The sequence below is a fragment of the Aythya marila genome (assembly GCF_965140915.1).
Source record: "Aythya marila genome assembly, chromosome: 15".
NCBI lineage: Eukaryota > Metazoa > Chordata > Aves > Anseriformes > Anatidae > Aythya > Aythya marila.
In genome coordinates this window covers 7,947,442-7,972,827 of record NC_139056.1, presented here as the reverse complement: position 1 = coordinate 7,972,827, position 25,386 = coordinate 7,947,442, and the positions used below count along the sequence as shown (strand labels likewise).

At 39.7% G+C, this 25,386-nt stretch overlaps 3 protein-coding genes across 4 annotated transcripts in view; 1 reads left to right on the top strand and 2 right to left on the bottom strand.

Annotated features, from left to right (window-relative positions):
• Positions 1–1,988, top strand: part of PDXDC1 (pyridoxal dependent decarboxylase domain containing 1) — a 31,149-nt gene extending 29,161 nt beyond the window's left edge. For both annotated transcript variants that reach the window (XM_082772450.1, XM_082772449.1), the window contains exon 23: positions 156–1,988. In XM_082772450.1, the coding sequence (XP_082628576.1) occupies positions 156–406 (251 nt within the window). In that variant the 3' untranslated portion in view covers positions 407–1,988. The remainder of the gene's footprint in view (positions 1–155) is intronic.
• A 197-nt stretch (positions 1,989–2,185) lies between these two features.
• Positions 2,186–9,347, bottom strand: NTAN1 (N-terminal asparagine amidase). The gene is made up of 10 exons (XM_082772921.1): positions 9,194–9,347; positions 8,105–8,207; positions 7,958–8,023; positions 7,207–7,315; positions 6,046–6,119; positions 4,699–4,752; positions 3,861–3,914; positions 3,441–3,538; positions 2,746–2,859; positions 2,186–2,551 (listed from the first exon to the last, which is right to left on the bottom strand). Exons 1-10 carry the CDS (start codon positions 9,272–9,274, stop codon positions 2,372–2,374), a joined length of 933 nt encoding a protein of 310 aa, XP_082629047.1. The 5' UTR covers positions 9,275–9,347; the 3' UTR covers positions 2,186–2,371.
• A 902-nt stretch (positions 9,348–10,249) lies between these two features.
• Positions 10,250–24,977, bottom strand: RRN3 (RRN3 homolog, RNA polymerase I transcription factor). The gene is made up of 17 exons (XM_082772261.1): positions 24,743–24,977; positions 24,437–24,493; positions 23,293–23,382; positions 23,080–23,209; positions 22,565–22,624; positions 21,572–21,635; positions 21,014–21,083; positions 19,324–19,422; positions 18,706–18,801; positions 18,155–18,290; positions 17,298–17,428; positions 16,017–16,147; positions 14,984–15,168; positions 14,329–14,437; positions 13,725–13,877; positions 12,211–12,298; positions 10,250–11,709 (listed from the first exon to the last, which is right to left on the bottom strand). The coding sequence occupies exons 1-17, from the start codon at positions 24,833–24,835 to the stop codon at positions 11,551–11,553; spliced, it is 1,851 nt and encodes a 616-aa protein (XP_082628387.1). The 5' UTR covers positions 24,836–24,977; the 3' UTR covers positions 10,250–11,550.
• Between the last annotated feature and the right edge of the window lie 409 nt (positions 24,978–25,386).

Genomic DNA, 25,386 nt, shown 5'->3' with positions numbered 1-25,386 from the left:
AAGGATTTATATGGTTAGGGTGCAGGTTAGCACCCAAATAAAAGCTATTTCTTTGCAGTTGTCAAATTAAGATACTTCCTTTGTGCATACCTTGCGCATACCGCATCTCGCATTTGATGCCTTCATTGGTACTGTATTCTTCCAACACTTTACAGGTCAAAAAATTTTTAAAAGGTCTCTAAGAAATTCCGATGCCTTTAGTGAGACCAGTTCAGTCAGCCACTGTGAGGACCTGGAGAAGACGGATCAGAGACCCCCGGCTCTATCCCCTGGCCAAGAGCAGAGGTCGCCAGAGACAGAAAAACCAGAGCAGCAGCAGCAGGAGGGGACACAGACACCACCTAAAGGCACTGAGGACATTCCAAGGGACTGCACAAAGGTAGAGGAACAAGAAAGTCAAAGATAAAATCTGTACTGTGGATTTAAGACTTTGCAGATGAATCACATGCCCTGGAAGGCAGGGCATTAGTGATGCATTTAAAATGTGAACAGTGCCACACACTAGTACAGTAATAACTACTGTATCTTATTAACTGGGATTTTGCACAAATATAAATTCCCCCCATGGGACAGAGATTTGTCTTACTGTACACTTATTACAGTTGCTTTAATCCTGTACATGTCAGTGTCACCAAAGTAGTAGTGAGATTTATTAACTGCTCGTAAATATTTGTAAAAAATAAAAATAAAAATTGGCAGTTACAGTTTCTGTAAGATTTTAAGCATGATAGTAGTTGCTAACTGGTCAGCCCTGCACAAGATTAAGACTACAGTTGCACCGAATAATTGTAAATTGACTTTATTTTATGTGAATATATTTAAGAAACTGCCAATTTTTCACCTTTTTTATATTTAAAATTCAGTTTAGCCTCTCCTGGAAACCATCCTAGTCACACTAGCTCTATTTTGCCTTTTTTTAACCCTTACAAAGAGCATTGCCAAGCGGTTGTGCAGTGAGTGTTAGGGATGGATGCCCATGTGTCTAGGAGTTCCTAAACTTTGCCATCAGCCGTTTTTCCCCGCTGTTGTATGACTTGACCCTGAGTACAGCGGGACTTTGAAAAAGGAATTGTGTCTGCATGCCTAAATGGCTTCTTGCTTCTACCACTGAAAAGGATGACCAATCCCTTGTTACTTTCCTTTGCACGCCAGTTAAAAACCAAATACTATTGAATACATCTATGTAGTGTAACTGGAATTCTTTTCTGTTGTGTATTTTTAAAGCTAGTTATAGTAAAGCTTGAAAAAAAAATTGTGCTGGTTTCAACACTTACTTTTGAATAACAGTAACTTGCCTATAGTAGAAATTGTACAGATTCAGTGAAATTACATAGTTTATTTACACTACAGCACAAATTCCTAGTGCCCAGGACTATTTAATGCACAGGTTATGCTTTGGATACATCTAAAGCTAGGGTATAGAAGTGTTTGTCCCCAAAAAATATTGTAGTTACTTTGCTGCAAATTTTCAGCCCCTTGTGGAAAGATCTTTGGAGAAGGTTGCTTTCCCCAAGGGAATCCCACCCCATCCCTACAGAGCTGGATGCACCAGTACTGTAGTTTGCTTTGTTTTTCCAAAAGATGTTAATTAACACTAACACAATGGCTGTAGTGGTAGCATAATTAACTTGGATAATCTGAAAAATTATTATTTTTTTTTGAATTGAACTGTCACCTGATTTGACTTTCACCCTCTAGATCCAGTGGGGCTGGGATGCCACAACAAGGTTAATTTCACTGCTGGGGTAATTTATGTAAATCAGAGTGCAATTTTTCTAAAGTGCAAAAACAATTAAGTTGACTAGTCTTCCTTATTGGTTTCTTTGGTGCAATGAAGTATGTTAATAAGAGTAATTTGTTGGGGATCAAGGTATCACCACAATGATTAATTTTTAATGTTTTTATATTTGGAATTGTTAAATCAGTTTTGTTGGAATGAGCTTCATTCTTTAGATACTATCTGAATGTTTCAATAAAGATCCTTCAAATTATTAGCCTTGACTTATGGGAACTTCCTTCAAAAATATCACTTAAAGTCAGCTCAAGCTTAAGTGTAGGCAATTTTCTTTCACCTTTTCTTAGGAGAAAATCATTTTCTAAAGTACAAATTCATGCAATAATGGCTTTTACCCACTGCCTCAGCACTGCTACCTCTGTCTATCCGCACTGATCAAATTACTCTGTTAAAGCAATAAACCAGAAAGAAATAATAATACTTAATTACTTAATAATATTACTTAAGTAATGCAGAACAAGTTACTTCTGTCAAAATATTTATTTTGGAAAGCACAAGAACAGCAGTGCCTATAACCAGCAATAGGCATTTTTGCACCAACTTACTCTTCCTTGGGCAAGGCTATGCGTCCCTTGGTTAGATCTTGTCAGAACAAACCTGTTCCCATAACCCGTCTTGATTTTTTCTGTAGATGCGAGGTTTCCTATCAGGAAACAGGGAGCGTGATGGAAAGGGATGTTCTTTTAAAAATGTTAATGTAGATCTAATGTGGGAAACAAAGTGGGGTGGCTCAGCCAAGGGTGATGTGGAAAGATTCTGAAAAACAAGATGAGAGCAAAAGCTGCCTGAGATTCAGAATAGAAAGTTGCCAATTACTCTGCCTTTTAATAGGAGTATTTTCCACCCTCCCCAGCAGTACACTGAGGGAAGCTTTGACAGCCCATACCCATCGCTGTGCTCAGCTAGGAGGGAGAAGGAAAAATAAAAGCCAGTGTCCCAGTGCCAGGTACCTGTAAGATCTGTTGATCATCTTGTTCCAACCAGAAATCTACATGTGGGAAAGGCCTCCAGAAATAAGGCCCAATGTGGAGCTGTTCCTTCCTGGCATCATAAATGTTGGTCAGCTGTAAGGACACAGAACAACTTATAGGGAGCCATAAACGTGTTTAAACTGATGAAAGAAACAGAATTAATGCAGACAATTAATTAATAATAATAATAATAAGTTAATTCCAGACAATGTGGAAGGCATTAAGCAGCAGCTTTTGCCTTAAGACACGTGGGTGCCACCTTCATGCCCATTCCATTACAATTAACCAATTGTTCTGACAAAGACAATCCTAAACTGTAAGAACAAGCCCAGAACTGAATGATACTGCTGGTATTATTTATGGCCATGACCTGAATCTCATTTTACATAAATTATGCTGCCAAAACCTGTAGGGCTACAGGTGTAACAGCACATGGAAGTGCTCTACTTCCAAGAAAAGGGTTACCCTTGCAGCAGAAAGTTCAGAAGAGTTTGATGTCCACTGCTATCCTTTGCCTCCACTCTTCCATATTTCCCATATGTTTTGCTGCTGCCCAAACACTACCACTGTATTTTTCCCCCTTGAACTACTGCCAGTTCATTGCCCCTCAGTGGTCTTCCCTTCCAGCAAAAATATCCAGGTTGGAGCTTTTTTCCCCTCTGGTTTTTACTCACTCTTGCTCCTGTTAAAATATGGGCTGAACGCAAATCCTCATCGGGCCCTTTTTCTGGGAAGGTTGCAGGGAAAATCTCTGCTGTTTTAACGTTCACAGCTGGTAGGAAACAGTTTAAACACAGACAATTAATTCTCACAAAACACTGCTTTGAAATGACCACATCCACAACACTACTATATAGTAGGAATTTTAGAATGTGTCAACTGCAATTCTTGCATTTCTCAGTACCCCAGACCCATCAGCTCTATGTTAGCACTTTTCTACTTGTTCTAACAAGAAAACTTCTCTTTCTGCCTACACCTCCAACAGCAGCAATTCACAGGACAGGCTTACGTAGTCATTAAAGGCAGCTCATTAACTATCAGAAACTGAATAAGTAACCAGTTAAAAAAAATAACCAAATTCTAATTTAACTCACCTATTCCATAAATGATTGGGAAGTGAATATCCTTCTCTTCTCTGTCATTTAGTTCTGTAACAAAAAAGGTCAAACATGTAGAGCTTTGTTTTTTCTCTGAGCAGCATTCACTTAGTTATGTGTTACCAGAGAAGAGCAGATCTGATGTTGCAAAAAAAAGACAGGAAAACAAACAAAAAACCAACACACACAACCAGGAAGCCAAAAAGAAATATGGGAAGGTCAAGGTCAAGATCAATATGCCTGGGGCCTGGAGTTAGAACTCCATCTCTTAACAGCATGGCCAGCTCTGGTCAGCGGTCATTCCACTTTCTCTTCGGGCATTTTACAGAAAACAAAGAAACAAAACTACCATGTTGCTAAGTTCAATGGTGCAAGTCACCAGGGATATTTAAATGCAAAGACAGTGGAAATACGACCTGAATACAATACAAAGGAGAGGAAATTACTTCTGCCTTTCTGCAACATCACACAGTGTGACCTAACTGAATGAGTCTGTAAAGGCTCTAACAACACCAAAGGTGGGTAAGTTCCTTTCTCAGTTGCCTCTCAAGATATTCACAGTTTTACAGTCTCCTTCCACAGGACAAAGGTGGGGAAATGACCTGGTAACGATTCCAGGTGGCACTACTACCAGTTGAATTTCAGCAGCAAGTAAGGAGAGAATCCTCCCTGCACTGGCTATGGGACAGCAACAAAATCAAACCTTACAAACCAACGTGGAGGACTCGCGCTGTTCTTCCAGAACAGATTTTAAAAAGCGATATGAGAAAAGACCCCTGCACTCTGACTTCAGTGGCTAAACATACTTAAAAAATAAAAGTAGACATTTTCTTACCTGTTACGCAGAAAGTCACCAAATGAACGTCATCTGGTTGGAGATCAAATGCTCCTACAGCAACAACGATAGCAGCAATGTATAAGAGTGACTGGTGGCAAAGCAGGCGCTGTATATAGACGAGGGGGCATTATCAGTGCTGCGCACTGCGGAATGGGTGGGCAGAAAGTACCTAATGCACTGTTCCTGGATAAGGCAACAGAGCAAAGAGCAGTTTTCAGATTTGCTTCAAGCCAAGTTTTACAAAATTAAAGCCACAGCTACTAAACGTAATTGACAGAAAGTAGCCATTTTTAATGGCAAGAACATGCTAAAAATGTGCCAGTTGCTCTTGTTACTAGCTTAAAGTAGCTCTGGTATCATCACATCATCTCTGCTTTAGTTCACTATACATTTAATAACTCATATTTAAATGTACTTTCCTAAAATGTTACATGTATAGTGAGCCAACCCAGCCTTTTATTAGATTTATTTTAATTCTGCTTTTCACCATCCCACACACAGGGAATTTTTAATTTTTTTTTCTCAGTTCTATTGGAAATACAAAGTTACTGTTTTAAATTGTAACCTTGTGCATGAAAATCAAAAGGTTTTAAACTGACCAAAACATTCTGTACACAACTCTCACACAATAGATAACACGCAGAATAGGAATCACATCACAGCACGTGCGGGGGTAACAGGGGCACATTCCAGGACCTTTGCCAGTTCCAGTTCCCTTTGCCACCTCCCTCCAAACCTGCTGTGCATCCCTGCCCGTTCCCAGTCCCAGTGAGGTTGAGGCCTCTCCACACTTGGGAAGTGCTCAGCACGAGCCAGAGAACTCCAAACATCCCAGCTGGTCCCTTCCGTTCCCTGTTTGTTTGTAAAGCACCACTGACACTCCTCCAGGCTACAGATTTCACAGACAGACATCCATCTTTCATGAGACACTTCCCAAGTGTAATTAATTTCACCCCCCACATTAAGGTACAGAAGGAATAGTAATTAATGAAGTCCCCGCAGGTACAGATGTAGACAGTGGCAACGCCTGCCCAAGATCCCATAGCATGTCAGCAGCGGAGCCAGGAATTGAGCCCAGCTGAACTAAGCCCCAGTTCCACACGCTACAGTGTAAACGAGGAATAAGTCCCAAGTCCCTGCCCTCGATCCCACACATCGGCCACAGCAAGCCGCAAATCCAACCCTCCTCTGTGCCAAGCTCTCAGGTGGAGAAAGCACCCTGCTAAAGGAGTCCAGATGTTTTTCTATTAGATGACAGGGGGCTCAGGTTACAAACAAACTTCACCCAAATCCAGTCAGAACTATTTGGTTTGGACATGAGAGTGGAAAAAAAGGTGAACTTACTAAGAAGCTGATTAGTAAGTTTTTGTGATAACTGCCTATCATCATTGAAACCTCCAACTAGGTGCAATTCCAGCCTAACAGAGATGGAATAACAGGAAACAGCAGTTAAAAAGACATCCCAAAATGAATACCTTTACAAAATAATCCCCAGCCCAAACTACAAAGCAATTATTAGAGAAGCCTCACTTGTTAATGGCCACATGGGTAGCAAATTACAGTTGAACAGTTCTGAACATTTCAGGGATCATCCAGGAAACATCACAATTTAAAAAAATTCAAGAGGCATTGCACATGTGCAATTATGACTAACCCCGGGGCATCTGTGACGCTCAGCACCAAAGGTTTGGGCTTAATTCTATAACCACCTTTCAATGCCCATGAAAAGGGTAACTTAGATGTGAAGAAGTTTGCTCCTGTGATCTCCAGAACTATTCTGGACCACACAGCAGGGTTCTTCTCTGAGAGGTGTCTATGTAAAGAGAAGTCTTGTTTGCAAACCTTCTGACCAAACGTCTAGAAAAATGACTAGAAAATAACTAGGGACAATATCAGTTTGGGGTGGAAAGTCTCAGAAGCAACAGAAAAGTGAGAGTGAGCATAAATCACCTAACAAGGCCATAGCTCAGTCTTTCAAAACCAGGCAAGCCAATTAATAAGACCATCTCTTCTAAGTTAACTGAGCTTTTGTTCTTATCAAACTACAGAGGCAAAAAATCTCCAAATTCAGGATAAACCTTGTTAGCTAAATTCTGGTTTGGAACCCCCTCCCCCCCCTTTTTTTTTTTAAATGTGATTTAAAAAAAAAAAAAATCCCAGATGGATTCCCAAATCCCAAAAGGAATTCACAAGATCAAAACCAGCTATTTGGAAAATTCAGCACATTTGAAACAGAAGTTACTGGGAAACAGTAAATACCAAACCGCACAATGGCATTTTTACAGAGACACCAGTCAGAATAGAACCATGCTTTAAATCACTGATAGAAAATACCTTGAAATCATCAGCAAGAAAATAGTTTTCATTTTCCATATGGCCCCGATCAAGAGGCATTTCCTGCGCAATTACCTTGTCTGAACCCCACAAAATCACATGAAAATTCCCCAATTTACAAACTGCAGTTACCTTTGCAAAAACACAAAGAAATAAAAAAACTGAGCTGACCTTCCATAGTCTGCAGAGTTAGAGAAAGATTTTACTGAACTCATGATGAGCGACACCTCAGCTTCTGTGTCCGATCCATCGCAGTGTGTCAAGCAGGTGGCTCCGCTACCTAAGGCGTGAAAAGACAGTTAATGACACCAGCGGAGGCTCTTAAACTGCTGTCAATTCAGCATCAGTTTACACTGCTATAACAGTGCAAGAACTATATCTCCCACCTTCTCACTTCCCAAAAGGACAGCGGCCTCCAGCAGAAGAGATGAGCTGGCTGAATGAGACCATAAGCTCTTTCCATGCCCCATTAGAAAATCAGCAGAACTGATGCAAAGGGTACAAACACTACCAAGGACGAAGCAATAGCTCAAATGACAAAACTCCAGGAAGGTAGCGGGGCGTAGCGAGGCTCTTTGCATAAATTCTACCTCTGTTATTACCAAACCCTTCAGACCCAAACAGTTAAACGCTGCCTCCGGCATCTGCGCACAGCCTGGGACGCAGCAGCCAAGGGGCTGCCACTGCCCACTGCAGCAGATCAAGTTTAGGATCGACTCATTCTGCAACCAGAACACAGAACCTCAGGTACTGAACTAACTCTCTGAACAAGTCATTCAATTTATGCATCATGTGACATTTTGAGATTCAAGTTTATATAATGTAATTGCAGTTTACTTCATTAACGCAGCATAAATCTACGCTGATCCTACATGCATTACTTTAGAGAGGCAGGTTTTGGTTTGAATGCTTTTTAAGATACCTGTGTGTCGGAGCACAACTAAGTGGCAGGTAGTTGCATCATCTGATCCAAGAATAGAAACAGAACCTATTTTAGAGGAGAGAAAGACTGTAAGAACTTTGCAGTCATAATCATTGCTTCAGGAGAAGTGTTTACATTCCTACATACCATCCTTAGGGGTAGTCACTGCAAATTCTCTCTGCTGGACGTAAAGAAGACCTTTAGGTTCCACAATTTGAGTAGGCCGACTTCTCAGAAGTTTTGCCTTTTCCTAAAGATAAATGATAATAGAGACTACAGTGGCTGAATTCTCAGGTGTATCCATTACTTGACAGAAACATCACCTCTGAAAAGCAAAGGGATCCAGGTCAGAGATAAACAAGGCACATTTTGGAGTATTCTGAATTTGTTCAGAGTGTTCATTTTCCTGCCAGTGATCTAGTCAATTGTTAAATTCCATTGCTCCCCACACACACAGAACCCTCTGGGCCTGCTTTATAGGTGATAAAACAGAGGCACAAGAAAAAGCAGCAGGGTGTGGCTAAGCTGACACTAGATGATCTTGAAGAGCTGATCTTTAAAGAGGACAAAGTTTAAAGAGGACAGGAAACAGGTCTGCTCCTTCTCTGAAACTTCGGAAATATAAGTTTCACTCTCCTACTGCCACAATCCAACATTTTATTTAATACTTATCAAAACACTGCTATTTATTTGCACATTCAGTAGACAGAAAACCCAGATTCCTGGGCTCTGACTGCCACAGTGCTGTCACAGAACTGCTGGGTAGGCAGGGAATTTCTATCCTGGGGCTAAAGAAAACACTTTAAACAGTTTTATCAAATTCGCACTTTTTTTTTTTTCCCTTCAAAAACATAATTTCTACAAAGAAGTATTTTCTGACGAAAACCACGTTCCCAACAGCTCTGCCCAGCAGCCCCTGGCTGCCAGCCTGCCGTCAGGACCATCACACAGCCCTGGAAGGCAGCAAACACCTCCCACAAGTTACAACCTTCACCTTTTCCTCCAGCTTTTCGGCCCAGCCCGCCGCCCCGACCCCTACCTCTCCGTCTCCTCAGGACATTCACCGCCAGGCCACCCCCGGGGGACGCGGATTTTAGTTAATTTTGGGCCAACCCCTGGCTTTTGGGCGCCCCGGCGCCGCCCCAGCCCGCGGCTCCCTCAGCGCTGGGTCCCCTCAGCGGGCGCCCCCTCAGGGCCTCCTCCCGGCCCCGGGGTCCCGGCGCTGCCGCCCCTCACCTCGAGGTGCGGGTAGGCGCGGATCATGGCCGCCGGGGGCCGGCCCGGGTCGATCCGCTCCCCGTTGACCAGCAGCGGCATCGCGGGCAGCGCCCGGGCCCGGGGCGGCTCCGCGCTTCCAGCCGAGGGCCGGGCCGCGCAGGGCGCTGGGAAACGGCGGCGGCCCCGGGGAGGGGAGGAGAGGGGAAGGGAAGGGAGGAGAAGCGAAGGGAGGCGGAGCGGCGCCGCCCGCCGGAGCTGCCGGGAGGCCGGAGCCCGGCCGTGCCGCGGGGAGGCCGCCAGGGCCCGTCCCTCGCAGCGCTGACAGCCCCGAGGCGGGCACGGCCCCCCCGCCATGCCGCTGCCCGGGCTCGGCGCCTCACGGAACCCCGGGCTCGGCGCCTCACGGGGCGCCGGTCTTGCGGCCGCCACAAACAAACCAACAGTATGCTCTAGCTCTACCTTTCAAAACCCATTTTCACAAAGTAAACACTTACAGCAAATACTTTCTTCAAATGATGCACTGTATTTCACAGGAGACCTAACCCAGTAAAGCAAAATTTCCATCTCCGAACCAGCAACCCTCTCAGTATCATTAGCAGCTACAGAAATCTTCAGCAAAACACCAGCACTCCTGGCTGCAGTTACGTGAAGCAAGCCAAAAATGTCATAAGAACTCCCTGGTGTTTCTATGATCTCTTCTAACTCAATTTATGTTTTAAACAAGTCCCTTTAGTATACTGAAGTTGACTATGCAACTTGAATAGTATGCAATGTAACGTTACAAACCTGCAGACATTTCATGTCACAGATGTCTTTCCTTATTCTGTTTTAGCTCTTAAATGCGACATAGAAACTCATATCACATACCTGATACCACAGCTTGCGAAGTTTTACACAGCCTCATTTCCTAATTGACTGTCTACATTGGAGTTAGATGAGCTTTAAGGTCCATTCCAACCCAAGCCATCGTATGATTACTGAAGACATAAAAGTGAATAGAAAAAGGCAGAATTCAGAGGACATTTTCCTTGTTCATGCTGTGAGAAGGGTTCTTCTATGCCAGGAGAGATACAATTATTTCAGATGGAAATTGTTTATTGCTCAGGAAAGACAGTAAAGAAGGCTAAAATTAAAAACAAAAGCTAAGCCCCAACTTATCCAGTGATGAACAGATCCCACCAACAAATTTTACAGTATCATCCCTGAAACTCATTTTCAGTCTGTCAGAACAAACATCCCAACTTTTGAGAAGCTAGAGTGCACAGAGATCTCTAGTTACATAAAAAGATGTTTTCAAAGGTGTGGAATTGGCACCGTTTACATCAGTCTTTATTGTCTCTGAATAAATACATTGCCTAGAAAGCCTGCAAGTTCAGACTCTAAAGGGTTGATGAATGAAGTTCATCAAGAACTACAGAAGCTATAAAGAATTTAGTCCAATGGGCATGAAATTTTCAACTAAATGTTACACAAATAACATTTTTTTTCTGTTTATATTCTCGCATCTAGAAGTCAGCAATCATGGAAAATGTAAGAAATCTGTACAGAGAAACTCTTCACTGACACACAGACAATACAATAACACCACTGACACAATTCCTTTCTATTAGGGATATGGATGATTGTGTTTGTTTGTTTTTTTTTTTCTTCTCAAGCACCTCAAAGGAAACGATCTACAAATCATACATTCAGGTACTCTCATTTTCAACACTTCCAATAATCACCACTCTACATGCCTGAGCATTCTACATGCCTTAACAGCTGAAAAAAACGTGTCAGCTACATTTTTAAGCAGCAATAATGCTTACCATCTGAACACATGTACCACTATCAAGGGGCTTTACAAAATACTGTTCTACAGATAGGAAAAGCTTAGAGATGTGTGCAAAAGAATCACTGTTAAGAGTCAGTTCATAGCTTTCCTATCACAGGACCATACCATTAATTGAAACCAACTTAAAAAAAAAAAAAGTCATCAGAGTTCAAATACTGACAGTGTACTTCTGGTCCCACAGAAATCAATAGGAATAAAGACCAGAATTTCACCCCTGATATATAAAACCTCATAGAGAAACATTAGTAAACGAACGTTTTTAAAAAGTCAAGAAAACCTATAAAAAACCCTTGGTAAGTCATAAAAAACATTTCAACATGAAATTTGTAAAATATCACCCTATTTATTCTCTAGGCTTTTCTAACAATATATGAATTTATCATAACACATCTGTAGAAATCTGATGATGAAGAAATAACATTTTTTCTTAAATGTAGTTACTTAAACATTTGCCAGTTTGGAAAGTTGAGCTCAAGTCTCTTTACGAGCAAAAAAATTGCACACAATTTTCAACCTTTTCACTTCTGGTTGGTTATCCAGGTCACTGTGGATATTGCACATAACAGTCTGGAGGAGAGCCAATGCTGCTCAATGGGCTCCGGGTATTTGACTCATAAGAATTTGGAGCAATTTCAACCACACCATCATTTTGAGGAGTTTCTCCTTTCAAGAAGTCATCATCTTCATCTTCAGAAGTACCCTGCATAAATGTGAAATGAACAGTGAGAGCAGAAAGATACTACACGTCTCTATTAAGATTTGACAGAATTTATGAGTGCTAAGACCAAAAAGGGTATTTTAAAATAAAATTTGAACAAAAAACTGACAAATAATAGACAAGAAGGTAAGTAATAAACAAGCTACGTAGGAGCAGTGGAAGGACGTAATAAGACTTGGGTTGTATTACAATTGTCGTAACTAGTTGGAATGACAAGAAAATCAGACATACTCTCACTAGCAAATACTAAACCATACCTACAAAGTATTTTCCAGTGCCACCAGACAAATTTCTTCTGCAGAGGGGAAAACTATTCTCAAAGCAAGGCTGGATCAATCCCTAAAGCTTCCTTTATCTAAGTCACTTTTCCATAAATGTTTATTATGCTTATACTCTCTCTCAAAAAAAATAAAAATCCTGCAATAGAAGCAGCTGACAGAGATTTCGCAGAAGTTGAACTAGATTTTGATCAGGAAAGATTACCCTTTTAATGGGTTTCTTCAGATTCTCAAGATCTTCAGCACTCAATTCTTCCCAGAACTGATAAAAAGGATCAATAATCTTCTTTGACCTGAAAGCAGAATTAAAACACAGTACAAGTTAATTTATTCAGTAAAAATAGCATTTTTTTAAATTTTAATAATACAATGCAAAATGCTTGGAATTTTGATAGCCTTCTTTAGTATTTTACAAGCTATTAAATCTCTATACATGTATAATCCCCAACTAATCCCATGAATAACTTCATTTTGCTGATGAATACAAATTTAAAATATTTGCTTGAGGAGTCTGGCTACAATCAAGTCTCCTATGTGAGTATTTTTAACAGCTACACTATCCTCTCAATTAAGCAAAATTTTCTTCCATTTTTTTAACTGATAGTTCTGTATGGCTTCTTTTAAGCACATGTATTTCTAAGAAAGGTCTTCCTTCTATGGAAACAACTTTCTTTCAAAAGGCAACAAAAAGAACGTTGCTCTCATAACATTAAAGTAATTAAAGCATCTGTCCTAGTTTCAACTAGGATAGGGTTAATTTTCCTCCTGGTAGCTGGTAGGGTGCTATGTTTTGGATTAGGATGAGAAGAGTGCTGATAATATGCTGATGTTTTAATTGTTGCAGAGCAGTGCTTACACTAAGCCAAGGACTTTTCTCACTCTGTCCTGCCAGTGGGCAGGCTGGGGGTGCAGCAGGAGGCTGCAGGAGGTGACAGACCCAGGACAGCTGACCCCAACTGGCCAAAGGGGTATTCCATACCATCTGGCATCACGCTTAACAATTAATATGGGGGGAACAGCCAAGGTGGGGGGAGCGGCTGCTCGGGGATAGGCTGGCATCAGTCAGCAGGTGGTAAGCAATTGCATTTTGCATCACTTGTTTGTACACATTATTAGTAGTAGTATATTATTATTATCATTATCCTGTCTTAATAAACTGTCTCTATCTCAACCCACATTTTCCCATTTCTCTTCCCCATCCCAGAGAGGGAGGGGGGAGGGTGAATGAACGGCTGTATGGTGCTTTACTGCCGACTGAGTTAAACCAGAACAGCATCCCAGTATTAGACATTTGGAGAACCAGAAATAATCCACTATTCTTTAAAAAAAATCAAGCTACTTAAATAAGATAAAGTCTCCAATCAAGAATCCCTATGCTCAAGTTTAAAAAAAAAAAAAAGAATACACACAAAAAACACAAAGCAAAGCAAAACAAAAGAAAGACACACTACTACAACTGCTCCGACAAAATATGTATCAGGCTAACATTATGGTATTTACATCCTGGAAAATGGGTTCTGTTTCTTCTTCATTGCTTTACACCCAAGTAGGGGTAAATTTCTATTAAAATCTCTTGACAGTCTCTGGTTGAAATACGCTACAAGAGAAGTACTAAAGCTCAGGGAAAAAAGTGATCTGTGGGAACCTAAAAGTTTCTTGCAGCTTTTAGTTTGTGTTTTTTTACAAGACAGAAATGAATTGTGTATTTTCAAACTATACCTTTTGAGCACATAGGGATCAAAGGGGAAGAAACTGTCAAGTGGGTTAGTGCATGTCTGCACAAGGTCACCCCCAGTTCCACTCCGAACAACTGGTATGAACTGCCTGTTGTTCCTCTCAATAATTGTGTAGCAGAACACCAACTGGTATTTCCTTTAAAAAAGCAATAAAGGAAAGATAAGCATTTTTAGCGCATTGAAAGCAAGTATTTCAGATGGCATTGAAATACAAAAGTTATTTTTAACAAACATAAACATCACTATCTATTTTGCAACTGGTATTAGGGGTTTTCAAGGCAGTCACCAGAAGAACACATGTAGGAGTCTATTTTTTTCCTCAACACTCCTGAAGGCTTCACTCCAAATAGAACCATACTGGCACCAATACAAAACAATAAAGCAGTTCTATAGTACTGTAGGATTTCATTGAAACAGAACCAGAACTAAATTTATCTCACCCTGAATATGGGGAATCTTACACAAGTTCTCTTGAATAACACTCAGTACTATCCTAACAAAACCCACATTCTAAAATAACTGTGCTGTTATTATACACATACACTCAAATCTATATCTGCCTGAAACTGAAGTAAATGTATAGATACCTTGTAATAGCAGCAAATAAGTTCACAACAGAGGGTATACATATCTTCAGAGGGTTTAGTTGACACATGACAATGCGCTCGAAATTTAAACTCTGCAGATATGACAGACCTTCAGAATAAGAACAATTGACAAACATATTATATAAAGGTTATTTATCATCTAAGTTTAGCATTATTTCTAAGAATTTCCAGTCTTACTAGCCTGCACTCTGCACAAGACCACAGAAGCAGATACTAAGGCTCACTCTTACAGTAGAGGTCTACCCCACGGCCTTCTGATCAGAAAAGCTGCCACAGCTGAGGGACCCTTCCAACAAAGACGCTACACTTACATAGGGACTGACAGAGATAGCACCATTATGGACTACAACAGATTACTAACTGAAGCTCACACTAGTTTTATACAGCTGAAATTCAAACATGCTCAGTAAATGGGGTCAGAAATCTATGCTGAGGAGTAATTTGCACTGTTTTCAACAGCAAAGAAAAAAAAAAAGATCATTTAGCTTTGTAGCACAGGTGTATTAACCATCTTACTTCATTTAGAGTATAATGTAAATTTGCCATCAGATACTTGATTGAATTGACTGTTAAAAAAAATAAATAGTTAAACTTACAAATTAATGCCAATGCCCTTCAAACCTAATACACTCACCTTTCCTTAAATTTCCATCCAAAAGCTGCTTGTGACGGAAAATAAGTGTATAGAATGCTGCCTGACATGTAGAATAAAATGGCCCATGGAGAGCTACATCACAGTAAGCATTAGCCCCTGTATCCTGATTATCAATGTATTTATGCATCCAATTAACCAGCAGATCCAGGCATGCTTTTACTGTACTATAATGGAGAAAAACAATGTGTAAAAATAGCATCTGCAAGACATTAAACAAGTATTCAAAGATCTCAGTGGTTATAAAAACATCAGTAAGAAAAATCTCACTGGAAAAAGTAGCTTCTGTTATGAACTTTCTCCTTTACCTCAGCAGGCAATGAAACAATATATTAACACTGAAAATCTCAAACAGTGAAAGCACAAGATGCCAGAAGAGATGAATCGGTGAATGCACGCTGCATTTGACATGCACAGTAAACAATAAAAATCTTGGGCCATGAGCCGTACAGACAGAGATGCCTCTAGTGTCCGACAATTGCAATACCAAGTTAACATTAAAGTCACCAAGCTCACATTTCGAGCAGCATAAAAATACACAATGTGTACATAGGAGAGACAACATTTTCACTCATTTGCTGAAGTACTTGAATCCTGTATGTATCCAGATACTTGGACACAACTTCCCTGTCTCAGAGTCTACGCAACATGCTTAACGGAGGACATTAAAAAATCTGCTTCTGAATATCAGATATACTGAGCATCCATGACTCTGCCTGAAGACAACATAACCTACCCATGCTCACTATTTCTTGGTAAGTGAAGCCTTAAACAGCAAGAAACAAATCCTAGCAAACATTAGCCTGCATCCCAGAAATATAACACCTTCCTGGAAAATTCAAGACAATACTGAAATATTATTGTGGACAAGAAAAACAAGACTATCAATATTGGCTTACTGGCAAACCTGTGTGAACAGAAAGCTAACACTGGATGCACATTCCATGAATTCTGTACTTAACCTCAGCGTTTATCATAAATTGTTTGGTTCTACTCATATATCAAAACAACTTACACAACTGGAATAAATTTAGCTCTTGCCAAAAAGCTGCCAATATAGCTGCCAGCAGTTTGCCTGATCACTGAAGGATTGTTTGGATCATGCAGTTTTTTCCAAAGATGGTCTAAAAATGCCTCAGCAAAACCCTAGAAACAAGATACATAGAAATCATGAGTTGTTATGCTGATAACACTGAGTAATAGATTCCTAACATTCAATTCCCACAATTTCCATAAGCAAACCATAAAAAGAATCCCTCCATCACTGTAAGTACGTACTCTCACTGGTGGAAGAACGCTGGAAGAACGCTATTTTCTGTGTCTTTTTCTGTATTTAGTTGTAAAAAAGTGAATGGAACCTGAAATTTAGGACAGAGTGTGGAATAGACACGTGAGAAAAGTCTATAAAAACAAGAGCATTAAGGTGTTAAACAGGAAGCAACTGTTCACCATCTCTTGTAGCAGAAGGGCATCCAATGAAAATAACAGGAAGCTGATTTTAGGAAACAAAATACATGATTCTTCACTTTAAACAGTTATATTCTGGAACTTTTTGCCACAGGAAGTTCATGATGCCAAAAGTTCCCATCACTACAAAAAGCAATGAGGTACTTTCCCCCCTTGAATTTGTCCATCACCTGCCATTACCACAAAGGAACATCACTTTGGCTCAGGAAGTTACTGAGCTATTGCCAGAGGCTGAGAGGGCATTCTTGCAAAGCACCATAATATGCTAGCCCCATTCCAGTACTCTTTCCAATACATACACTATTCACCACTGCCAAAGGCCAGGCATTAACTTAATTAGATCCTTAGCTATTCTTGTGCAAGAAGCATGGATGTTCTTATTTTAAAATGGTAATAGAGCAAGCAGTATTTTGCTTAAGAGATGGGAAAGTGGAGAAAGGAAATTACCAAAGTGAAGAAATAACAGTCAGTATCTTTAAGATAATTTTGGGATGCTGAAAAAGTTTACTAGAGCACTGTGCCTCAGGTTCAAGAGTCCAGCTGATTCTTGTTAAAGATGTCTATTAACCAAGTTCCTTCACCGTGGATTAGATATGAGCTATTTGCTGTTTACAAAGAGCATGGCAAGACCAGAGATATAATGGAAAGCTTGAAAATGCAAGTAACAGAGAAGGGAAGGAAAAGTAAAGATACTAATGAATCCTGATGTATCTTCAGCCAAAATGTAAGGTAACGGTAGAATTACCACAGAAAACAACTGATTTTTGTAGAAAAGGCAAAATAAGGATGCAGAAATAGTAAGACAATTTTTAAAACAGTTTCTACTCACCAATTTAAAGCTACAGATGTAAAACATGAAATACTGCACGTGACATGAAGCATGAGTTGGTAAAATGAGCTTGTCAAAAACAGAAACCAGGTCCCGATACAAATCCTTTGTCTTGTTGATATCAAGCTTGCCTACACAACAACAAAAAAAGCTATTTCAGGATTTTTCTTCATGTTGTGAAATTGACATTTGTATCTTTCTGAACCAACAAGAGACATGTTAAAAAAAAACAAAAAAAAAAAAGAGAGAGAGAGAGAGAAAAAAGAAAACTCACTACCAAACTAACTTCTACGCTTATCTGGCATCTGAAACAAAAATGTTTTTACTAAGACCTTCCAGGACGCCAGTTCTACTAGTATTTACATTGGTATATATCATGAATATCTGCATGATTTCACATATATAAAACTGGCAGACATGCAAACATTGCAATAATGTGCTAATTCAGAGAAGCCAGAAGAAAACACTAAAAAATAAACATGATTAATGTGAAAACAATAAAGCAACATTTTGCTAAATATTATTCTAAATAAGTAAATCTAACACATTCAACCCCTTAGTAAATGCCTATTTAACTAAAAAGCTATTTATCCTTCCACTCCTTGTAATGCTACAGCTTGAATTCATTGTCCTATTTATATAATTAAAATGTCTCCAACTGAAGACTAATGTCATAAATGAACCTTTGCATCTTCAGCCAGTAAAACTGTGGTCAAAGACAGGAATGTGCCAACAGCAGAATTTTACTAATGAAGAATTTAGGGCTCTATCTTGTGGCAGCAGCAGAAAGCAAGAATTCCTCTTAAAGCTTTTCTCACATTAGCAAAACAACAAATTCAGTGCTCATGTGTTCTTACCATCCACATGGCAAACATCTTTAATATAGGAAAACAGGATGGTCATCAAAATATCAAGCCGCTCCGCAAGTGGATGGGCCATTCTCTCACTAGTGGAAGAGACAACTTTGTTTCCTTTTCTTTCTTCATCTTCCTCCTGTTTGATAAAATGGCAGTCATGCATCTTTTACACATACAGTATCACAAAGACAGCAATAAAAAACAGGAAAAGTTGAACTAAATTTCTATGTTTGTGCTGAAGGGTTTTTTTTTGTTGTTTGTATAGTTTGCTTAGCATAAGCAAATTTTTGCAAACTAAGTCAATTAGCATAAACTCTTTAATAAGATTTATATATAGCAGCTTGTGTTTTTACATAAAGAAATTGATCCACTGTGTATATGCTGGATATTTACATAAATAAATACAATGCCTGGAGAATGCTGTTAATGTTTGAAGATGTTTCACTTTTTCCTGTTTGTACTGCAGCAACAATAAAGTAATAATGTATTCCTATCCTCAGTACAGAGACATCTCAAAACTGAAAAATTTGGAGTAGCACAAGATAACCAACCATGTCAAAAAGTCCCTCCTCTGCAGATTTTTCCACACTATCAGAGTTATTAGCAGCTTCTTCAGCATCCTCAATATCTTGCTGTGGAGTACTAACCTACAGTTGCAAACAAAAAATTGAATTTTATAAGACTATAACAGCAACAGGAAACCTTCTTGTATTATCTATATAAAATAAAAGGCAACACTAATAACTTCTAGGCTAGATCTTGACCTTGACTAAATAAACATTTTTAAAGGGAATGATACACATGCAATGCACACACACTCCAAACCACCTCCAGAATATAAGCCTTCCCCATAAATCAGACATATGCTGAGGTTCAGACATATGCTCAGAATATGCTGAGGTTCTCCAAAATTAAAAGCCTTAATCATTTACAATGTTATCCCTTCTGTCTCTTTTTAGGACTATAAATCCCTTTGTTTAAAAAACTCTCAGGTGTAGTAACATCATAAGACTGGGAATGAAGTACTTATCTGGTTGGTTTTATACTGATGACCACAAGCAGTATTAGAACATAACTTTTTGTTGAACTTAATGCTGAAGAGTATCTATTTTCTACTCCATTAATTTTAACCCCAAGCTTTCTTAAAAGGTGATGCAGAACAAACTTACATCCAACTTTAACAGTTTTTCAACAATAAGCTCCAGAATCTGAAGCCTCAGTGTTGGAAGGTACACTGTTACTCGTAGCAGGTTATGTACGTAACATTCCTATAACACAAAATTAAGGGATAGCTGTAACAATGTTAACTGAAAGTCTCATTTCTGCCAAGGATTTTTAAATACATTTCTCACTTTGTCACTTAAAGAGCCAGATATACGTTAAGACAGACTGTATTCAGTCTAGAATAAATTAACATATAAACCAGACACCAACTTACAATTGTTAAACTGTGTTATTATTAACTTCTTCATCTACTATTTCCATGCTAATTTTTCCAAGTATCTCCAGACAGAATGAGTATAAATATTCTGTAGGAGTTATTCATTTCCACATTCGTTTGTCCCTAAACTTTCCCCAGGAAAATGAAAACAAGCACATTCCTCCCTATTTGTAGAATCAGATCTAGTAGCACTGTTTGAAGTAAGACTAAAAAAACTTTGGTTTAGATTATCAGAATAAAAAGACACTTTTAAATTCTACAGGTAAGTGTTCTCAGAGTCATTCTGATTATAATTCACACAAATTAATAAACAAGTTCTGTAAGTGTGCACATGCCCACACAGACACATGTACAAATGACAACACTGCAACTTTCATATAGCAAAACTGTCAAGCTAACACATTTAAGTGCACCATAGTCTCTTTGTGAATATGCATTATAACACAACCTTTAATTATACAAGGACATATGATTTTTCCACAGGCCATCTGGCTCAGTGCATAAAACGGACAGAGCTGGTTTACTGAAAAACTATAAACTGAAGAGATTTAACAACAATGCATGGACCATACTTTCATTATACTCCACTCAAACCCTGCCCTGAAATCACAGTTTTTAATTTCTTCACAACATGTTCCTCACTGAACTGCTTAAATAAGTTATTCCCATATCACCTTTTGAGAACAACTATCCACCTCATTTTACAGATAGGGATCCAATATCCAGAGTTGTTATTGAAAAAAAAAAAAAGTCTAGCAAGGTATACAACTTTTTTTCTTTCTTTTTCCCCAGTGCTTGTAAGGTTCAAAACACAGCTCCAACTGACCTTAGCTGGTAGAGCAGGGCTCTGCCCTTCTGTAAAAGAAAACACCAACATATCAAGTTGGTAAGAATAAATATAAATACCATACAAGAGCAGTAACCTGTTAAGAGATTCCAGCTTGTTTTCTGTGACAGAGGAGCATCATACTAGAGATGTAATAAAACATTTTAATACCCTACTCTACTGGCAAATTGGATTTTACATCGCCCTTTGCTTTCTGTATGCTTATCAAATCCCCTGTTCTGATGAATGCTTTCCATTTTTACAATAAATGAGACAGGTAGCCTACCGTCTCCTTACTATACAACCCTGAGATTCATCGCCAAACAGGTCCATCTTGTGCATTGATTAAGAATGCAATCCTGTGGAAAAAGATATGCAGTTATCTCATTAAAGACTGGCATAATGCCTATGCACAAGGAACTTAAGTATGTTTGGACAACCTTTTACTAAACCCACGCGTGGACATAAACATATAAAAAAATAACAAGATTTTAAAGCAATACACTAAAAAATTTATATTAAATACCTCCAAATCAATTGTCATACTTTAAAAAGCAAATGAACAAACAAAAATAACATTCATGGCTCTTACCAGAGTTCTTTCTGATTTATTAATGAAAGGAAAGCTTTCTACAAGTATTGGCATAAGAAATTGCAGTGTTCTGCACAGAAGAAAAAGAAAAAAAAAGAAAGAAAGAAAGGTACAGGTTGTTATCACGACAGCAAATACTAAAGCTCCAGCACTCTGAGAACAGTAATACTTGGAATATCTTATTATCTGGAATAAGCTTATTCGCTTACTTCACAGTAACCTTATTTTAAGGTAACTAATTGTATCAAATCCCAAGAATCCCAGAATAGACAATAAGCAGTGAACTTTCACCGTGGGCTTGTTAAAAGCTACTTCAATTACGTTGCTATAAGCATGACTTTCCCTACTTCCTATTCCCATTCAAATTAAAAGGATTCACAACTAGCTGCTGATGGCTATGGAAATTTCATAATGATTGGACAGAACGTTCTACCATTTAGTGAATATTAAAAAAAAGTTACACAATTATTTATTGTACTACCAATTAGGAGAAAAAAAAATCTTCAGTTTTGTAGCTGTAAGGAAAGGGCATATGAAACCTAGGAATTAAATACTTACGAAGGAACATATCTGACAACAGTTTGCAATGCTCTATGGCATGTATTAAAGTTTTCAGAAAGGTCTAGAGAAAGAAAAAAAAAAAGTATTGTTATCCATTGGGTTGCAGAAAACCAACTCAGGAACCAATGAAAGCAGTTCATATCAATTAAATATTTTAGAAAAGCCAAATAAAATTGCATTTGCTTTTTTTTTTTTTTTTTTAATAAAGTTGAATTGCCTTACTACTAAAATAATTACAAATATTAACTTCAAATAACATTCATGGTATCAGAATAAACTCTGAATTCGCTTCCACCAAGCCAGATATTGTTGCTATGCTGTCTCATATGGAAGCTAAACTTTGAAATACAAAATGTATCCCACGTTACAGAAATATTTACAAAATGTCAAATCCAAGTCTAAAATTAGATAAAATCTATCTATAGATTATGCTTCATTTTTGCACAAGTCAAACAACTAATTAGGCTTCTATAAAGGTAACGTTACAGGTGAACACCAGAATAGTAGTTGGCTCCTCACAAGCAGAACTTAAATTTATTTCAGCTTTCAAGACTCATGAAACTCTTGAAAGACATTTAGCTATGTGTTTGCCTAATCAGTAAATGCACTAATTACATGGCATTTTTGTTACTTTTATCAATTGAATTAGCACAGACACACAACACTCAAGAATCCCCCAAACTACCTAATTTTATTGAGATAAATAACATTAGAACAAAGTAACTCCTAACTTTTCTTTGGCTTTGAAACAACATAGGACTAGGAATGTTTTCCTACACATCCAGCCATATTCCTACAAATGTTCTACAAGGAACAGTATTTTGGAAGTACCAAGGAGTGGGTCACCACATCACTAACTCAAGTACAAGGAATTTAAGGATGTCCTGTTTCCTTCATGCTTTATATTAACTCCAGTAAATTAATTTTGTAAAAATGAAGCAACATGCATTGTATACATCTTTAGTAAATGTTTTACAATAGCATACTCACTTTCATCATCATCATCAGAATCTGAAATATCCACATCTTCTTCCCTGATGGTTATTCGAGCTACCGAAAATGAGATCATTATTGGAAAACTGTGCAAGTCTTACAGGTAGCAGTTTCAATGCCAAATCAAAGCATGCTGGACAACAAAAGCAGCAAAATTATCCACAAGAGTTTTAAAAATAACAGTCAAAAAGACTGATTCAGAGAACCAGGAGGTTCTTAAGAACATCCGACGTGACCATCATCTCAGCTTTCCCTTTTCAGGAGAAACAACATTACACAGTTCATTCCTCATCTAAACATCTTCACAAACAGGGTTTGTTATAAATCTAATTGCCCCTCAGAACATGACTTCTGAAATGCAGGTACAGAAAAGGGTCTGTCACAATTCGGCCATTCAAATTAATCAATGGAAAAAAAAAACAATAGATTGTGATACATGCTATATAGAATTTAGCTAAGAAAGAGACATTTTAATAAAGCAAGCAAAGAAGATGAAAAGAAAAATAACTCACGGGGAACAAACTGGGATACAATCATGCGGAGGCATGGCCTAAGATGGACAGTTTGTGCTGACACCAGATTGCCAAGAAAACCCAGATATTCTTCCACTACTTCTCGGCTTCTTCGCAACCATGGCAGCTTCTGAAAGCAAGTAAAAACAGATGTCAAACAGATGTTTTGAGGACCAAGCTCTTAAACTTCCCATAGAACAAACAGATACTTACTAGCAAAAGGCTGACCAGTTGGTCAAAGTCCTTGGTCAAGTATGTAACAGAAGCTCGGAACTCATGCAGCCAATTAATGATCTGGGCATCCTAAAAATAAGCAGAAAAAAAAAGCAACTATTTCAATAAACAATATGATCAAACTATTTTTAATAGCAACAACTATAAAACCACAAGTCAAAGATTAAGACTGTAAATAGAAAATATTTAGAATAAATATAAAAGGGATTTCTTGAACTAAATTAGTGCACTCACTAATGGTATTCTTGAATGAAAGAATAAATGCCTATCAACTCCTAAACCAACAGTTTGCCTGGAAGGCTTAAGTTACAAGCTCAGCAAGGCATGCAAAACTCACTTGGACAGACTCAGAATCAATTTTTTTTTGTTCTTAGTTTGCAAAGAGCCATTCGAGTTTTGAAGTAAGACATATATTGAAACTGTAGCAAATCTAGACAAAAAACTGTACATTGAATTTGCTTGTACTCCCCAAAAGGCCTGCTAAAAACAATACAATTTTACTAAATGTCCTCCTTAAAAAGAAAAGGAACTTAATATAACATAATGCTTCCTGCAGCACTCTTTGTATTGCTGGGCTCTGTGGTTTGATTGAAAGAGAAAACAAAATGGAAAAAGGGCAGCAAACATGGCAGGTATTCACAGCTATAATGAACATTCCTGAAACTATTATTTTAACTGCTAAATACATATGCACCTTAATGCTTAATTAACCATACTTTCAGTGAGAACAGGAGGTAATGACTGACACAACTTAAAGGCACTGCAAGTCAGTAGCCATGGTTTGACGTAACCATGGTTAGTGATCTGCAGACAAACATCACTGACCTAGAAGGATATCTTGAAGAAGAAGACCCCATCCATCATAAAACAAAGTTTCTCACTCTAAAGTCAATAAGCATGAGGCGTCGTTTATAAGATTCTGCATACAGGATATATGTATAAACCAACAGTTGGTGGTTTTCATTCAGAGATAATTCTGATAGATTCCACAAAGCAAAAAGCTGTTAAATGCTGCTAAATGTTTAAAGCAAAGGATTTGGTGACACCAGCGCGACCTGTTTGACAGGTGACATTCAGACAGCTGAGCATTAAATCATCAGAGCTCCACGCTGACACGACTTACCTTTATGTCTGGGTCTGACAGCTGGTGTTTTAACAACTCATAGTCAGTGGTGTCACCCTAGCAGGGGGAAGAAAAATAAAGAATATTTACTACCCTTCTGACAAAACCCACATGTGCCGCTACCGTACCTAAGCGGCCTAACGCTGCTTAACAGCGACACAAAGAAGGCGAACACGAGGGGAAGCCCACGAAGGGCGGCGGCAGCAGCACGAGAGGGAGCTGGAGCTGACGGGCCGTTTGTGCCACCCTCTCTGCAGACAGCGCCGGGGTCGCCGCCCCTCCGCAGGGCCGCTCCCGGAGGCTCACCTGGCCGTACTTGAGCAGGATGTCGGGCAGGGTGCCCCCGAAGCGCACCGCCTTCCTGGGCGGCGAGCTCAGGAACTCGTCCCCCCGCAGCATGGCCGCGGCGCCGCGCACGGGGGGCCGGTCCCGAGCGCTGCGCGGCCCCGAGCGGCCGGCAGGGGCGGCCCCGCCGCTGCCCGCTCCTGTCCCGGCCCGGCCCCGGCAGCGGCCCCGCCGCCCGCCGCCGCCACACGCCGCCGGAAAGGGCCCCGCGTCCCGCCGGAAGCGGGCACCGCTCCTCCCCTCGCACCATAGAGATGAGCGGCTGGAAGGGCAGCGGCCGTTCTGCCTCCGCGTCGCTGGGGCGGGAGGAGCAGAGGGGGCGGACTGGGAACGAGCAGACCTTGCTGCTCAGGAACACGCTGCTGGTCAGGAGCACATTGCTGCTCAGGAACAGCAGGCGGCACTGGGACGGGCTCCCCAGCGGTGGAGTCACCGTCCCTGGGGGTGTTCAAGGAAAGGTTGGACCTGGTGCTTGGGGACATGGGGTAGCAGGTGCCAGTGGCAGTGTGGGGATGGTTGGACCAGAGGAGCTGGGAGGGTTTTTCTGACCTCAGCGATTCAGTGGTTCTGTCTGCAGCAGCACCGGAGAGCATCTGGCATTAGTC